Source organism: Dipodomys merriami, unplaced genomic scaffold, assembly GCF_024711535.1.
Source record: "Dipodomys merriami isolate MVZ:Mamm:240054 unplaced genomic scaffold, mDipMer1.0.p SCAF_45, whole genome shotgun sequence".
Taxonomy (NCBI): Eukaryota; Metazoa; Chordata; class Mammalia; order Rodentia; family Heteromyidae; genus Dipodomys; species Dipodomys merriami.
Genome location: NW_027206013.1, coordinates 1,615,802 through 1,633,837, shown reverse-complemented (window position 1 = coordinate 1,633,837; position 18,036 = coordinate 1,615,802). Strand labels below are relative to the sequence as shown.

The 18,036-nt window shown below is 49.1% G+C and overlaps 1 protein-coding gene and 1 long non-coding RNA gene across 2 annotated transcripts; one reads left to right on the top strand and one right to left on the bottom strand.

Moving 5' to 3' along the window:
- Nucleotides 1-6,280: 6,280 nt before the first annotated feature.
- Sdf2l1 (stromal cell derived factor 2 like 1) lies at nt 6,281-8,992 on the top strand. Its single transcript, XM_069994269.1, has 3 exons — nt 6,281-6,505; nt 6,835-7,031; nt 8,601-8,992. Exons 1-3 carry the CDS (start codon nt 6,319-6,321, stop codon nt 8,880-8,882), a joined length of 666 nt encoding a protein of 221 aa, XP_069850370.1. The 5' UTR covers nt 6,281-6,318; the 3' UTR covers nt 8,883-8,992.
- Nucleotides 7,103-17,463, bottom strand: LOC138808271 (uncharacterized). Its single transcript, XR_011366449.1, has 3 exons — nt 17,358-17,463; nt 17,164-17,249; nt 7,103-7,175 (listed from the first exon to the last, which is right to left on the bottom strand). It is a non-coding gene; the product is annotated as an uncharacterized lncRNA (long non-coding RNA).
- Nucleotides 17,464-18,036: the final 573 nt, after the last annotated feature.

Below are 18,036 nucleotides of genomic sequence, written 5' to 3'. Positions count from 1 at the left end.
TACCACTTGAGCCACAGCGCCACTTCTGGCTATTTTTCTTTTTGTTTATGTGGTGCTGGGGAATCGAACCCAGGGCCTCAGGCTTGCAAGGCAAGTGCTCTACCACTGAGCCACCTTCCCAGCCCAATTGTTTTGCTTTATTTTGTTTGTGCTTGTACCAGAGCTTGGATTCAAGGCCTGAGCACTGTCCCTTAGCTTTTTCAGTCAAGAATGGCACTCTAGCCAGGCAACAGTGGCTCATGCCTGTAATCCTAGCTACTCAGGAGACTGAGATCTGAGGATCACAATTCAAAGCCAGCCCAGACAGGAAAGTCCATGAGACTCTTATCTCCAGTTAACCACCAGAAAACTGAAAGTGGTGCTGTGGCTCAAGTGGTAGAGTGCCACCTTGAGCTGAAGAGCTGAGGGACAGCGCCCAGGCCCAGAGTTCAAGCCCTACAACCGACAAAAAAAAAAAAAAAAAAAAAAAAGGCACTCTACCACTTGAGATAGAGTGGTGAATTGGAGACGAGTCTCATGGGCTTTCCTGCCCTGGGCTTCAAACTGCAGATGTCAGCCTCCTGAGTAACTAGGATTATTACAAATGTAAACCACCGGGCACCCAACTTGGAATTACTTTTTTCTTTCACATGGTCAAACTTTGCTACTTTCTACCACCTCTGCTGTGTGGCCCGCCCTTGCTCTGAAGGCCTTTTAGGCCCCCTTACTTATGGTCTTTGTGCCCTTGTACATCATGGCATAAATATGTGTGTGTGTGTGTGTGTGTGTGTGTGTGTGTGTGTGTGTGTGTGTGTGTGTGTGTGTGTGTGTGTGTGTGTGTGTATTGGTACTGGGGTTTGAACTCAGCTCCTTGGCACTGTTCTTTAGTTTTGGGGTTTGTTGGTGGTGGTGGTCATAGCTCTTGAACTTAGGGTCTAGGCACTGTCCCTGAGCTTTTCCACTCAAGTCTGGCACTCTACCACTTTGAGCCATAGCTCTACTTCCAGTTTTCTGTTGGCTAATTGGAGATAGAAATTTCATAATGGGCACTGGTGTCTCATGCCTATAATCCTAGATACTCTGGAGGCTGGGATCTGAGGATCTCCAGCCCAGGGAAGGAAAGACCGTGAAACTCCATTTCTAAAAACTGGAAGTGGCACTGTGGCTCAAGTGGTAGAGCGCTAGTCTTGAACTGAAGAGCTGAGAGACAGTGTTCAGGCCCAGAGTTCAAGCCCCATGACCGACCAAAAAAAAAAAAAGTTCAAAAACCTATGTAGCCACCGTCTCCTGATATAGTCCTGGATATCATCATTCTAATTTGCATTTCTAATTTGATATCATTCTAATTTGCATCTCTGATTTGAGGTTTCCAGTTCAAGCAACCTTGTGACTGCTGATCAAGTCAGGCTGCCAAGGGCTGGCCACATAAGTAACTCTTCAGCAATGGTTCTGGGCAGGACAACTTTCTCTAGAAGGGTCTGTGCAGGTGGTTCATACTCTGGCAGATTTCCCTCCCAAGGTTCTCCTAGTGCTCCCTGCCATCCAGCAGAGCACCTGCTTCCCTTTGCCTTCTGTGACCATATACACATGCCTTCACCCATGGAACGGCTCAACTTTCCCCTATATGTTTCTGTGACCTGGCCTCACTTCTAGACAAAAGAACACTCTGCCTTTATGATGTATGGGAAGCCTTGCCTCCATCTGGAGCCCATCGTGATTAAAGGAGAGCAGGCCTGCTTGGCCAAGCTTGATAATCAGGCTCAGGGACTCAAGGCTCACATGAGAAGATGCAGCAAGTACAGAGCGTCCTCAAGCCAGGCAGGTTTGGATACCTATCACTCCCACATCCTTAGTTTTTTTTTTTGTTTGTTTGTTTGTTTTTCCAGTCTTGGGGCCTGAACTCAAGGCCTGGGCACTCTCTCTGAGCTTTTGCTCAAGGATAGCACTCTACCACTTGAGCCACAACATCACTTGGCTTTTTCTGTTTATATGGCACTGAGGAATCGAACGCAGGCCTTCATGCATGCTATGTGAGCACTCTACCAGTAAGCCACATCCCCAGCCTCACACCCTTAGGTCTCCCACCCCACCCCGTTGGTCGTGCAGTCTGAACTTAGGGCCTTGGAGCTGCCCCTCAGCTCTTCAGCTCAAGGTTAGTGCTCTACCACCTGAGCTACAGCGCCACTTCCAGCTTTTACTGCTTATGTGGTGCTGAGGATCTGAACCCAGGGCCTCATGCATGCAAAGCAAGCACTCTACCACTGAGCCAGCTCTCCAGCCCACACACCTTTAGTTTTGAGGAGTGTTTCGTTGGCTGTCATTCTGCAGGACCTAGGTTCTAAAGGTGGCTAGGACACAGGCCCATTTGTGCTAGACAATATATCTTTTCTTTGTGCCAGTACTGGAACTTGAATTCAGGGTCTGGGAGCTGTTTCTGAGTTTATTTTTGCTCAAGGTTAGTTCTCTACCACTCAAGACACAGCACCATTTTGGGCTTTTCATTGGAGATAAGAGCCTCACAACCTGGGCAGACTTCAAACCCAGATCCTCAGATCTCAATCTTCTGAGTACCTAAGATTATAGACAGGAGCTATCAGCACCTGGCCTTATCTCCAATTAAAAAGCAAAAACTGAGGTGGAGGTATGGCTCAAGTAGTAGAGGGTTAGCCTTGAATGAAAAAGCCAAGAGAGGATGGTAAGGCGAAACAAAGGAGGAGGCAACAATGCTTGATAAGAAATGTACTGGGCTGGGAAGGTGGCTCAGTGGTAGAATGCTTGCCTTGCATGCCTGAGGCCCTGGGTTCTATTCCTCAGCACCACATAAGCAAAAAGAAAAAAGCCGGAAGTGGCACTGTGGCTCAAGTGGTAGAGTGCTAGCCTTGAGCTGAGGAGCTGAGGGACAGCACCCAGGCCCAGAGTTCAGGCCCCACGACCGGACCACCAAAAAATAAAATAAAATAAAATAAAGAAATGTACTCATGGGGCTGGGAAGGTGGCTCAGTGGTAGAGCTCTTGCCTTGCATGCATGAGGCCCTGGGTTTGATTCCTCAGCACCACATAAGCAAAAAGAAAAAAGCCGGAAGTGGTGCTGTGGCTCAAGTGGTAGAGTGCTAGCCTTGAGCTGAAGAGCTGAGGGACAGCACCCAGGCCCAGAGTTCAGGCCCCACAACCGGACCCCCCCCCCCCAAAAAAAAAAACAAAAAAAAAGAAAAAGAAATGTACTCATTATCTTGTTCATGTAATTGTAAACCCTCTGTATGGTATTTTCACACACACACACACACACACACACACACACACACACACACACAGCCAAAAGATAGGTACCATATAACAGAGAACACTGGAAGTGATGCTGTGGCTCAAATGGTAGAGTGCTAGCCTTGAGCAAAAGAAGCTCAGAGACAGAGCCCAGGCCCTGAGTTCAAGCCCAAGAACTAGCAAAAATAAAAATAAAAAAATAAAATAAAAAGAAAGCCAAGAGAGCATAGGAAGGCCCTGAGTTCAAGGCTCCCCCGCCCCCCAATACACAAAACAAATGTACGAGTGACTCATACCTGTAGCCTGTAATCCTAGATACTCAGGAGGCTGAGATCTGAAGATCTCAGTCCAAAGCTAGCTCAGGTAGACAAATCTAAGAGACTCATCTCCAATTGAGCAGCAAAAAGCTGGAAATGGAGGTACAGCTCAAATGGTAGAGCAGAAAAAGCTAAGCAGGAGATTGAGGCCCTGAGTTCAAACCCCATTACTGGCACACATGCACAGATGTTTCCTTGTAGAAATATCTCCTAATAAGGTATGACAGCCTTTGTACAAGGTTGTGTGCAGTGTTTTGTGAGTGGTTCTTGTTACCAGGCAGGATCTTCAAACCTCAGCCTCCTTGAGTAGCTAGGATTACAGGCATGTGCCACTGATGCCCAGATTCAAGTTTAGTTATCCCATATGTAATTCAAAATCAAAGCAACATTAAACAGGAAAAACCTTGCTTTGAGGTCAGTGGGAGAGTGTTTGGCTCTGGGTTTGACCCTCAGCACTACAGAAAACAGTCTAAATTAACACCATTATTCCCTTGTAATCCAAGCTATTCAGGAGGCACATATCATGAAAATTTTGGTCAGAGACTGGTCCCAGGAACATCTTTTAAAAAGGTAAAAAATAAATAAATAAAAGACTTAGGGCTCAAGTGGTACAGTACTTCCTACCAGGGCACTAAGTTCAAATTCCAGTACTATTAAAAAAAATCAAATCATGTTGCTATACTGAAAAGGCCTCTCTCTCTCCCAGTACTAGGTTTGATCTCTCTCTCTCTCTGTCTTTCTGTCTCTGCCTCTCTCTCCCCGCCAGTACTAGGGCTTGAACTCAGGACCTGGGTACTATCTTAGCTTTTTCACTCAAGGCTAATGCTTTACCACTTGAGTCACAGCTCTACTTCTGCTTTTACTGGCTAATTGGATATAAAAGTCCCATGGACTTTCCCCTGGCTACTTTTGAACTGCAGGCCTCAGATCTAAGCTTCCTAAGTAGTTTGTGTTACAGACATAGACCATCCCTTTTCAGCACCTTTGGGTTTAATGCAAAATTCTGAATAGTTTAATATGAACTTTAATCACCATTTTTTCCGGTGCCGTAAGTACATGATTTGTCAGATTATTAGGAAATGCAGCTCAGAGGCAGTTCCTCTGTGACCACCAGCATAAAGCTTGGAGTGAAGTCAATGTAGGCACTTTGCATGAATAAGTAAACAATGGCAGCTTTTCCTCCCTTGAAGATGAGCAGACAATTGTCTGAGAAGGTATCAAGATGTGAACCCACCTATGTCCAGAAGACCTGAGTCATAATTACACAGGCTTAGTTCCTACAGTTCCTTAGCGTCCTTGGGTTATGGTTTCCTAAGACAGCATTGTCACTTCTTTGAGAACCTGCTATTCTCCTCAAAACCATAGTTCCCTGCTGCCCTCTACTGCCTGACCCAGAGATCATGACAGTTTGGCATGGAAGAATAGAGAAATTCAGAAACCCCACTGTCCAGGGATTTAGGTGACCAAGTGTTAGAGAGATCAAATAGCTGTGGGAATCAATGAATTCCAAGGGTAAAAGACTGAAGGATCAGGGGATTCAGCAATGGAGTCACAGATCCCAGAGTTGTGATCACAAAATATAGTGACCCAGCAGCCTCAAGACTGCAATGGGGGGGTGGGGGTGGGGGAGTATAGTTATGGAGGTGGGAGGGAAGGGAATGTAGGTGAAAAACAAAGAAGGAGGCAACAATGCTTGATAAGAAATGTATCATTACCTTGCTCATGTAACTGTAACCCTCTGTACAGTATTTTCACACACAACACTATATATACATATATATACACATATACTATATATATATATATATATATATATATATATATATATATATATATATATATATATACATATGACTGAAATTAGCAAGTCACTGCTGGCTCATGCCTGTAATCCTGGCTACTCAAGAGGATGAGATCTGAGAATCGAGGCCAGCTGGGGTAGAAAAGAATGTGAGTCTCTTATCTCCAATTAACCACCAAATAGGCAGAAGTGTCTCAAATGGTAGCGTGCTAGTCTTTTTTTTTTTTGGGTCCGGTCGTGGGGCCTGAACTCTGGGCCTGAGCGCTGTCCCTCAGTTCTTCAGCTCAAGGCTAGCGCTCTACCACTTGAGCCACAGCACCACTTCCGGCTTTTTTCCTTTTGCTTATATGGTGCTGAGGAATCGAACCCAGGGCCTCAGGCATGCAAGGCAAGCGCTCTACCACTGAGCCAACTTCTCAGCCCCAAGTAGCGTGCTAGTCTTAAGCAAAAAAGCTCAAGGCAGAGCCCAGGTCCTAAATTCAGGCCCTAATTCAAGCCCTAGGACTGGAACCAAAAGAAAAGAATAAAAGGCAAGCTGCAGGCCCAGGGAGAGACACATGAATAAGGCCCTAGGAATCCAGAATCACAAGCTTCCTGGCATAAAGGTCTTAAGACACTGAGGTGGTATTTTGGTGTTCAGTTGACCTAAAGCTGAGGAAGCTCACTCACCATGCCACCCCGCGATCTCTTAAAGCTTGGGAATAGAGCCTTGGCATTCATTGGCGAGTTTTCCGAAGCGTGGACCAATCAAAACCCTCCTCGTGTCTGCAGTCCCCTCCCACCTACCTTTCTGGAAAGCTGGGGGTGGGTCTTTTTCACTGTAATCCAATTACAGTGCGGAAAGAGCGCCGAGCGGGATGGCGATTTGCTGCCGCGAGCGGGCGCTGTCAGCGCCGGATTGGCTTGTGGCGGGGACGGAAGCTTCCCAGGGTCCCGAGCAGCGGGGGCCGGGCAGCGGCGATGTGGAGCGCGGGCCGCGGCGGGGCTTCTGGACTAGCGCTCCTGGTGCTGCTACTGGCATTTTTGGTGCCAGGCGGTGGCACCTCGAAGACTGGCGCGGGACTCGTGACATGTGGGTCGGTGCTGAAGCTACTCAACACGAACCACAGGGTTCGGCTGCACTCACATGACATCAAATACGGATCTGGTGCGCGGAGCTGGCCACTGGGGGTGGGGGGACCCCGGGGGAGGGGAGGTTGAGCTGTAGTTGTAGCGATCCGTGGGATGTCGTGAACTGGGTGGCTGGGGGAACCTAGAGTCATTGGGGACCCTTGAGAGATAAAGACGGGGGCTTTGAGGGGCCGTCCACATTATTGGGAAGGTCAACAGGGAACCTGGTGCCTTGGGGTTCAGGCAGGACTGAGTTTTTGTAGTCCCAGACTTGGGGTTGTGGGGATAGTTTGATGATGTTCAAGACCAGCGTCCGGTATTCTGCGGTTGACAGACCCTGGGGTGGGTGGGGATGTCACTCCTCAGGCAGCGGCCAACAGTCAGTGACCGGTGTGGAAGCGTCTGACGACGCCAATAGCTACTGGCGGATTCGCGGCGGCTCGGAGGGCGGGTGCCCGCGGGGGCTCCCGGTTCGCTGCGGGCAGGCTGTGCGGCTCACCCACGTGCTCACGGGCAAGAATCTGCACACGCACCACTTCCCCTCGCCGCTGTCCAATAACCAGGTAAGCCCACTCCCTGACCTCGTGGAGAGGCACCCAGGTTAAGGTTTCTGGGCCTCTGAGAAATGGGGATTTCAATTCTAAAATGTTACCTGAGCGCCCTCTTTGGTGATAAGGGGTTCCTGTCCCCAGGAGCTTCCAGTCCTGCTGAGAGATTGGAAGAGAGATAGATCCCTGTCATTAGCTCCTCTTTGGTAGGTACACGAGACTCGGAAGAGGGATCCACACAGCCTTCTGGATGTGGAATAGGAAATTCCACAGGGGAGGGGAAATCTCGGCAGGGTGTAGAAGGATGAGGAGCTCTCTTCTTGGCCCCAGAGGGGAAACAGACTTTCCAGACCTGTATGAGCATGTGTCAAGACTTGGAGATTAAGTGAGTTGCCACTGGTTCAAACCTGTACTCCTTGAGACCTGAGTTCAAAGCCAACCCAGGCAAGAAATTTTGTGGGGCCTTTATCTCTAATTACCCACCAAAAAACTGGAAGTGAAGTTGTGGCTCAAGTGGTAGAACACCAGTCTTGAGTGAAAATGCACTCAGGCCCTGGTACACAATCACGTGCGCTTGCACACGTACACACACAGGGAGATCATTACAGCTGTGGCTGGTAGATTGGGGGGGGGGGAGCTAAAACCTCTTTCTCCTTGTTCTCAACATCCTAACCCCTCTAAAGTCCAATCAACACTTGAGGGCTCTATCTCCAAAAGCAATGTCAGGTGGGTACTGGTGGCTCATTGTAATCCTAGCTACTCAGGAGGCTGAGATCTGAGTTTTTTTTGTTTTGTTTTTGGTGCCAGTCCTGGGGCTTGAACTCAGGGCCTGGGTGCTGTCCCCAAGCTATTTTGCTCAAAGCTAGCACCCTATCACTTGAGCCACAGCCCCAATTCTGGCTGTTTTGGTGGTTAATTGGAGATAAGAGTCTCATGAAGACACTCTTGTGCCTGGGCTGGCTTTGATCCACAGTCTTCAGATCTCAACCTTTTTTTTTTTTTTTTTTTTTGCCAGTTCTGGGGCTTGAACTCAGGGCCTGGGCTCTGTCCCTGAGCCTCTCTGTGCTCAAGGCTATCACTCTACCATTTGAGCCACAGCACCACTTGTAGCTTTTTATGTAATCCAGGGCTTCATGCATGTTAGGCAAACATTCTACCACTAAGTCACATTCCCAACCCCAGATCTCAGCCTTCTGAGTAGCGAGGATTACAGTGAGTCAGGTTTACCCAGCCTGACAATGCTTTTGGAGATAGAGGCCTCAACTAGGCCCTAGACTTTAGAGGGGTAAGGACTTGAGAATGAGGAGAAAGGTTTTAGCTCTCAAGGGACCAGTGATCATTACATAGTTGCATGAATACATATGTGTATGTGTCATAAATTCTGCACTGGGGAAAGAATACTGGTGGGGGGGCAGGGGCAGGGTCCTGCTGTCTTACTTTTGCAGCTGTAGAAACTGAGGATCACAGAGATGCAGGGAAAGGACTAGAGATGAATGCATGGGGTCCAAGTTCCCTTGCCAGGCAAGCAGCTTCAGGGGACTCTGTACTGATCATTTTAACCCCATTTTAATCCCATGCCTACAGGAGGTCAGTGCCTTTGGAGAAGATGGTGAGGGTGATGACTTGGACCTGTGGACAGTGCGCTGCTCTGGGCAGCACTGGGAACGTGAGGCCACTGTGCGCTTCCAGCATGTGGGCACCTCTGTATTCCTGTCAGTCACTGGTGAGCAGTATGGGAGTCCCATCCGTGGACAGCTTGAGGTACACGGCATGCCCAGTGCCAACACACACAATACATGGAAGGCCATGGAAGGCATCTTCATCAAGCCTGGTGCAGAGCCCTCTGCAGGTCATGATGAACTCTGAGTGCACGGATGAGTAACTGGGTGGCAGAGGGTGCAGAGCCACTCTCAGCAGAGACTTTGTGTTTATAGGGGTCCTCAAGTGCCTTTGTGATTAAAGAACGTTGGTCTGTGTTTGTGTTTGCTGTGAGTCTGGGGGTGACCAGGAGTTTGCTGCCTAGCCCAGACCCAGTTTGTCATCTGTTCTTTTTGTTGTTGTTAGTGGCGGTCATGGGGCTTGAACTCAGTGCTTGGGCACTGTCCCTGAGCTCTCTAGCTCAAGACTAGTGCTCTACCACTTGGAGCCACAGCGCCACTTCCAGTTTTGGAGTTGTTAATTGAAGATAAAAGTCTCTTAGTGACCAGGCTAACTTTGAACCACAATCCTCAAGTTTCAGCCTCCTAAGTAGCTAAGATTACAGGTGTTAGCCACACCAGGGCCCAGCTTGTCCAAACCTTTTTGATATTCTATGCTTTTTAACACTTCTCTGAGCAGTCAGCTCTCCTCTCTACCCTTAGCTGCTGTGATGTCAAAAGGGTTTCCCAGCTCTTGAACTTAATGAAATTTCTTATTAAGGGCCAACATAGATGACTTAGGCTCTCCAGTCCCCTCTTCTCTTGTAATGTAGACCTCATTCCTGTGGTTGCTGTGACAGTCTTGACACTTGTTTCTGACCAAGTGTCAGGTCAGGATCCCTGACTCTTGGTATAATGGAATTCCACCCTCTACAAACTACTCAGGGATATGGCATCTCAGGTCTTCACCACAGCATTCCAAGATCCTAAAGAGAATTTACCAAAATACCTAAGTGAAAATAACTACAAAGAAAATCCTTGCAGAAATCTGAGAGGGCTTACTGGAAGAGGGGACACAATTTGGTCAATGCAAGTATTGTAATTTAAAGACAGAAGCATAACAAACTGGAAGGGCCAAATTAAGCAAACTAATAGCTCTACTGGTATGTGGGTGGCCTGTGGAGATGCAGGAGGGGATGACAAACTTCCTGGACTAGCTCACTGAGCTCTGAGGAAGGGTTTCAGGGAGCTGCTGGGTGCTGCTTCCCTGAAGCAAGAGTCCAAGGACAGGTTGGAAGTGGCAGCTTGCCAGAAAGGGCTTGGAATAGTGTGGAAATAAGAACTTATATTTGGGGAATCAACTGGCCTTTTTAAATGCTAGGAGGGTGGGGATGGGGAAGAAGCTCTAAGTCAATTGAGTTCTGTGGGATGGGTCATTGTGGGAAAGCCCTGGATGTATTACTCTACTTCTTCCTCTCTCCCTTTGAGACCCTGGCCCTCCACCGCCATACCTTTTTTTTTTTTTTTTTTATTGCCAGCCCTGGGGCTTGAACTCAGAGCCAAGGCACTGTCCCTGAACTTCTTTTGATCAAGGCTAGCACTCTACCATTTGAGACATAGCACCACTTCTTTTTTTCTGTTTATGTGGTACTAAGGAATCGAACCCAAGGCTTCATGCATGCTAAGCAAGCACTCTACCACTAAGCCACATCCTCAGCCTCCACTGCCATACTTCTTTAGAGTATCATCCACAATCTATTCACCTCTTTCATTACTCTGGATCAGAGAGGACTTAAATGGAGCTAGACTGTTGGGAGTTGGTCGCAGAAAACACCATGATAGAATAGTAGGGTTGCCAGACCCTGGTGGCTCATGCCTGTAATCCTAGCTACTCAGGAGTCTGAGATCTGAGAATCACAGTTCAAAGCCAGCCGGGGCAGGAAAGTACATGAGACTCTTACCTCCAATAAACCATTCAGAAGGGCTGGGAAGGTAGCTCAGTGGTAGAGTGCTTGCCTTGCAAGCCTGAGGCCCTGGGTTCAATTCCTCAGCACCACATAAGCAAAAAGAAAAAAAAGCCGGAAGTGGCGCTGTGGCTCAAGTGGTAGAGTGCTAGCCTTGAGCTGAAGAGCTGAGGGACACCGCCCAGGCCCAAAGTTCAAGCCCCATGACCGGACCCCCCCCCCCAAAAAAAAAAAAAAAAAAACCACTCAGAAAACCAGAAATGGCACTGTGGCTCAAAGGGTAGAATGCTAGCCTTAAGCTGAAGAGCTGAGGGACAGCACCCAGGCCCAGAGTTCAGGCCTCATCACACACACGCACGCACGCACGCACGCACGCACGCACGCACGCACGCACGTGCGACAGGGAGTTGTGAGAGGGGAAGGGGAAACAGCCAGTGAAGGGTGTATTGTGGTGCAAATTACTCCCATGGGAGACTGGAACTCAGGCTTATTGGGGATCTCATTGAAGTTGTCCCACCTGAGCCAGGCGCTGATGGCTTCTGCTTAAAATGCCTAGCTAGGGGCTGGAAGGTGGCTCAGTGGTAGAGTGCTTGCCTTGTATGCATGAGGCCCTGGGTTCAATTCCTCAGCACCACATAAGCACAAAAAGCTGGAAGTGGTGCTGTGGCTCAAGCAGTAGAGTGCTCACCTTGAGTTGAAGAGTTGAGGGACAGCCCAGGCCCAGAGTTCAGGCCCCACGACCAGCAAAAAATAAAATAAAATGCCTAGCTAATGAGAAGATTGAGATTTAAGGATCATGGTTTCAAGACAGACTGGGCAGGTAAGTCCAAGAGATTTTCATTTCCAATTAATAGCCAATAAGCCAGATGTAGTAGAGTACCAGCCTTAAGCAAAAAAACTAAGTGACAGTGCTCAGGCCCTGAGTTTAATGCCAGAAGTGGCACTAAGTACATAACTAAATAAATACAAACATAAATAAACAAACAAATAAATAAATGTCCTCCCTGAAAGGCAAAGCTAGGGTACTTACTTACCCACCAAAAATGTCTTTCCTGATTGGTTGTGGTCTGCCTGATGGGTGGAGGCAATCACATGGCAGAACTTCCCACTGTTTTGTACCGTGGAGGAGTTTCTGTGGTCAGTATAAAGCCTTTAGGCAGAACCACAGGTATTGGCAGTGACCATTCTTTATGTGCCCTGGGATTCATGGCACAAATGGACTATACCCTGCATATCTGAGTGCACTTTTGCTTTATCCTGATGCACCCTCCTATACCAGGCATACAACACAGAGGAAAGGAATGAGGTAACATGAAGGGAGGAACCCAACAGTGCACAGCAAGCAGGACTCCCTGGACCACCAAACCCTAAACTGGGAGTAGATAAATTGGCTCCAGATTGGGGCTGGGAAGGTGGCTCAGTGGTAGAGCGCTTGCCTTGCATGCCTGAGGACCTGGGTTCGATTCCTCAGCACCACATAAGCAAAAAGAAAAAAGCCGGAAGTGGTGCTGTGGCTCAAGTGGTAGAGCGCTAGCCTTGAGCTGAAGAGCTGAGGGACAGCGCCCAGGCCCAGAGTTCAGGCCCCATGACCGGAACCAAAAAAAAAAAAAAAAATTGGCTCCAGACAAATTCAGGACGAAACTAAAAATAAAAACCACACTAACAGCAGAACTGGAATTTATTGAACACTTCATAGGTGCCTGGTATTGGGTGAATGATTTTTATATCATCTAATTTGCATTTGGCAGCTACTATGAAATAGATTCAATTATTGTCTCAGTCTTGCAGAGAAAACAGTTGAGGTTTGTAAAGGTCCAAAGCCAGCCCTTCCTGCATCAAAAACATTTGTTCACAGCCACTAAACATAATAAAACAGGAAAGGCCTAGATGCCTAGTTGCTTAAACATTCCTCCTAGCTCCCAACACTCACATCTTCAGAACTGTTTAGTGTCCAGAAACATATCCCTCTTGCTCTAGAGCCCACAGGATCTGTGGATCACAATCACCCTTTTCTAGGGATTCAAGCATCCTTTTCCCTGTGCCCGTCCACATATACCCAAGGCTTCATGGGCCTCGGGATCCAATCTCCACAGCCCAATTCAGCACAAGGGGTTTCATTGAAGCTCCACATCGCCACTCTGGCGATGAGTCAGAGGACAGAAAGAAGGGACCACCCCTCTCAGAAGCCCAAGGGGTCCGGATGAGTACTTCATCCCGGATGCACATCGAGTAATGTTGGCACACAATAAGAAGCAGCCTGCGACTGCATTCAACAACAGGCTTGATCAGGGGTTCAAACACTTTCCAGGGGTCGCAGCCCCCAGCTCAGCAGCAGGCCTCCTCCCATCGGACTTCGAAGCGCTCCGGGCAGGTTACTGCTCGAAAACTTGCTGAGAAAAAGGCGGGCAAAATTTCCTTTTGATAAGTTATGAATGGGAAGAAAGTGTTTGTGGAACTCATTGTTAAAACCACGGGAGCCCGAGCCTCGGGAGGCGCCAAGCCAATCCAAACCCAAGCCAATCCAAACCCGGAGGCTATTTTAAAATCTCTCGGGTAACAGCCAATAAAGTGTGCGGGAGGCGCAGCCCCGCACCGGCGCAGGCCAATGAGCGTGGCGCTATGCTAAGGACCTGTGGGTCCAGCCTCTCCGACTGTCAGCGGGTTAAAGATGGAGCCGGCGGGCGAGAGAGCGCCACGAGGTGCGGGGTCGTCGGGGTGGGCCCGGGGCGGACTACAATTGGAGGACTTGCTCGCACTAGCCTAGGTATTGTCCCTGCCCTGGGCAAAAGGAGGGTCTTTCCCGTGAGTCGCCGATCTGGGGCGGAGGGGCGCGGGAAGAAGGGCGGCAGAGTGGGATGTGTGGAGGGGGTGCTACCAGGACCCCCGAACGCCCTCACTCCACAGCGAAGTCCAGAGGGAGCATTTTTTCTGCTCCGCTGTGGACCCTTGGGTAGGAGAATCTGTTAGGACAGAATGCAAAGCCCAAGGGAGGGCTAGGAGCTAGGGCAATGGGGAATTGAGCTCAGAAGAGGTGTATCACCGGGGTGGGGGTAGGGGGCGGGCACTGTGGTCCCAGAGCCGCGGGGCGAATATGGGCTCAGGGTCGTCGGGCTGTACTCGCCCTGCTCCGAGCACTAGTGGGCTTCAGAGAGCGGGCAGAATGCGGTCCCTCTCCTTTGTGTGTGCCCTCCCTCCTCTGTCTAGCCCATCAGCTCTCCCAACATAGCTGTGATTTGTCTTCCACTAGATCCTGGATCTGGTTTGGATGTCCTAGGGAAGACCCTGAAGATGGCAGTCCTTCAGATATCGTCTTCTGCGCCCCCAAGTCATGGACAAGGGCTCTGACCCCACCCACCCATCCCTGGCTCAGCTTCCCGCCTTGCGAGTATGGTGGGCGATGGGGTCCCCCCTTGCTGGCTGCAGGTGCTCTGACGAGGTTGCACTACTGTGCTCTGAGAAGCAGTGCAATGATATTGTCATAGCATCTGGGACCAGCCTTGCAGACCCCCTCCCTCCCCATCACAACCCCTTTTTCCTCCCTCTAGTCCTAGTACCTTGGGCTTGCAGGTTCTCCCCTCCCCCTCCTTACTTCCCTCCCTTCTCCATGGAAACTTGAGATTCTAGCCAGGCCTGGGCCTCTGGGGTCAGAGGGCACCCTTCCCCCCAGGCAGAGGCCCCGCCTAGTGGGCCTGCATTCCAGGTTTCAGATACCACCCACTACCACCACCACCACCACCATTACCACCACCATGGGGAGAGAGAAAAGACAGACGCTAGTAGGCCTGGCCAACACTCTTTCCCTGTTGCACTACTGTGGGCTGCTGGAAAGCAGTGCAATGATGAAAGGGCATTGGTCAGGCCCTGCCTGCTGCTCACAGTGCTTGGTGGGAAGAGGGTTTGCTGCTTCCTTTCTCTCAAGCTCAGAAAGCTGAAAATCCCAGACAGCACATGCATGGACTAGTTAAACATGGACACCAGAGCTGGATCCTTCATCAGATAGAGGATCAGTGGATCCTTAGGTCATCCCCCAAGCTGTCTAACATGGCTGGATAGATGGAAAGACATAGACCTCAGATTCACAAAGGCTCTTATTTGAAGATCTTCCCACACTGGCTCCCCAGGTAAGATTGTGGAGAAATAAATGGCCACATGCAGAGGCTTTCAGTACCTGGCTCAGATCCAGTCCAACTATTACCATGTGGGGGTCAACTGGACCCAGACTTCCTTGAATGTTTGAAAAGAGTCTGGAGTGAATGTTCGGGGTTTGGCTTTGGGAGGTAGCTTTCACATTAGGGCATTAATTGCCTTGAAGATCAGCTGGAGTGACATTTATCTGGGATATGATACAGCAAGGCCAACCAACCAGAACCAGACTTGTGTGTGTGTGCGCGCGCACGCGCGTGTATGCTCATATGTGTGTATGCTTGTGTGCGTGCGAGCTTGTGTGTGTGCATGTGCACACGTGCTCAGGGCTGAGTACTGTCCCTGAGCATTTTGCTCAAAGTTAGCACTACCACTTGAGCCACAGCTCCACTTTTCCTTGGTTAACTGGAGATAAGAGTCTAACAGACTTGGGCTGGGAAGGTGGCTCAGGGGTAGAGCGCTTGCCTTGCATGCACGAGGCCCTGGGTTCAATTCCCCAGCACCACATAAGCAAAAAGAAAAAAAAAAGAGTCTAACAGACTTTACTGCTCAAGCTTGCTTTGAATCTCCATCTGCAGATCTCAGCCTCCTGCCAAGGTAGGATTACAGGGCCCAGTTGCCAGCTTGTTCTCTTAAAGGGAGCTAGCTATGTCCTGAGCCTGCAGGGAGGACTGTGATGTGCCTGGCATGCCTGCTTTCACATCTGCAATAAGAAGACTGGAGCTGAACTTCCAAGGATCTTGCCCCTAGGTGTGCTTGCAGGGCCACCTCTACCATCAGGACCTGACACAATGTGCCCAGTGAATGACAGTCATTCAAGCTGGTCTCTGAGAGGAAACCCAGGTTTCCAGAGGGGTTTTTGAGAGTACTCTTCACCCCTGGCAGAGAACATTGCAACACTGATTTCTATACTAATGGAAGTGATATTACATCTCCCTAGTACCATGGAGGATGCATGCCAGTGGTGCAAGCTCCTTGCATTCTAGTCCTGACCCTTTGGTGCTTCTTTTTTTTTTTCGGTCCATCATGGGGCTTGAACTCTGGGCCTGGGCGCTGTACCTCAACTCTTCAACTCAAGGTGAGCACTCTACCACTTGAGCCACAGCATCACTTATTTTCTGGTGGCTTATTGGTGATAAGAGTCTCATGGACTTTCCCATCTGGGCTGGCTTTGAATTGTGATCCTCAGATCTCAGCCTCCTGTGTAGCTAAGATTACAGGTGTGAGCTACTGGTGCCCAGCTCCTTTGATGCTTCTTGATCACAGGGTCACCTGAATGAAATTCATCTTTCCTTTCCTTGGACTCCTGGGCCCAAAGCTAGAGGTGGCTGCTCCTTACCATCTTTTTGGTGGTTAATTCAAATCTCCTGGGCTTTCTGCTTGGGCTGGCTTTGAACCAGGATACCCAGCTCTCAGCATGCTGAGTAGCTAGGATTACAAGCATGAGCCACTGGTGCCCAGCCTGCTTGTTTCTCTTGAACAGATTCTATACTCACTGTTAAAGAATCCCTCAAGGAAAGCCTTCTTTTAGCTCTCTGATCCTAATTCTTCCAGCAGAGCCTATTATATCTCAGTTTTCTTCTAGTGGTTGAAATCCTCATTTAGACTGGGAGTCTGAGAACAGAGGCCATGGGTGTGTGCGTATATATGCCAATCCTGGGCTGGAACTCAGGGCCTAGTTGATGTCCCTCCACTTCTGGCTTTTTGGTGGTTAACTGAACATAAAAGTCTCACAGACTTCCTTGCCTGGGCTGGTTTTGAACCACAATCCTCAGATCTCAGTCTCTTGAGGAAATAAAATGACGGGCACTAGCCACTAGCACACATTGTATTTTGATTTTTAAATCTCCCTTGCCCAGAAGGGCCCAGTATACTTTGTGTTTTTGAAACTAGGACTTGCCTCCTACCTGCTAGAATTACCAGCAAGTACCACCATGGTTGAATATCTTGGTATACTTTAAAAAACAAAAAATAGCCTGATACTCGTGGCTCATGCCAATAGCTATGTAGGAAACTGAGACCTGAGGATCACGATTTGAAACCAGACTGAGCAGAAAAAGTCTGTGACACTCTAATTTCTAATTAATCACCCAAAAGCCAGAAGTGGACATTTGGCTCAGGTGGTACAGTGCTAGCCTTGGGCAGATCAGGGACTGAAAAACTCAGGGACAGTGCCCAGGCCCAAAGTTCAAGCACCAGGACGGGGGCGTGTGTGTGCATGCACGCACACAAACACATACCACCACAAATATAAGACATGAAGCATGATTATTAATATAAGATGATAGTACTATCACTGACCCTCAGAGGATTATTTGAAAAAAGTCATTCCTCTATAAAGGTTTATGTAAGTACCATCAGGCAGAAAGCAGCATGAAGAAAGATACAGAGGTATATAAGTACCTGTGCTTGACTCCAAAGGCTTCTAGGGCCCATTAGCCGATGTGTCCTTCATTTGTCTCAGAGGTCATCCTGTCCTTAGTCTGGCTCTGTGGGAAACATACCCCAAGGTTGCTTAGGCCAAACCATAGCTCTTCTACCACCTTTTGTAGCACAGTAGAATGGTTCTTTTCAATTTCACTTCTGATTTTTCTGACCTGCCCCTGATCTCAGTTGTCTCCACCTGGTGTCCTGACTTCAAGCAGGAAGAAGTTCCTGCCACTTCTTGTGTTGGGGAAAGCTGGAAGTAGAAAGCTGGTGGTTTGGCTGTAGGAAGCAAAAATTCTGGTTAGTCTTCCTGTAGATCCAGGACTGATGGACAGACCGAGGAAGCAGTCCAAAGTGTACCCATTCAATGTCTGGGTTGATAGTGGGGTCAGCTACTGAACAAGCAGAAAAGGAAGGTACTTCATGAAGAGGGTCCAGGATGTGGGTGAAGGTGGAAAGAAGCTAGGTGCCTGAGTTGGGGGCAAGGAGGGGTGTGGGAGGGGGGGCTGTGTACCAGAGAGTAAGTTGTCTTAAAGGGTCAAGTGGGAATTAAGTGAGGGAGAAGCAAGACTCAATCCCCCAGGGAAAGGCTACAGACTGGCGAGGTTGAGTGGGCATTGGTCTGGGGCCCGAGGGATGAGTGCCTCAGAGAAGTTGTAAGATTTCGGGCGTGGACATGAGTAGGAAGGAGATAAAAGCCAGAATTGCCTGGTGCACGGGCGGGAATGGGACCTGACCCCATCCATCCTGAGCGCCTTGGAGCCACGTCCGTCTTGTCTGTCCCGTCGTTGGAGCCAGGGCGCATGCCCAGAGCGGGGAGCATTGTCACGTGCGTGGGGCTGACCCCGC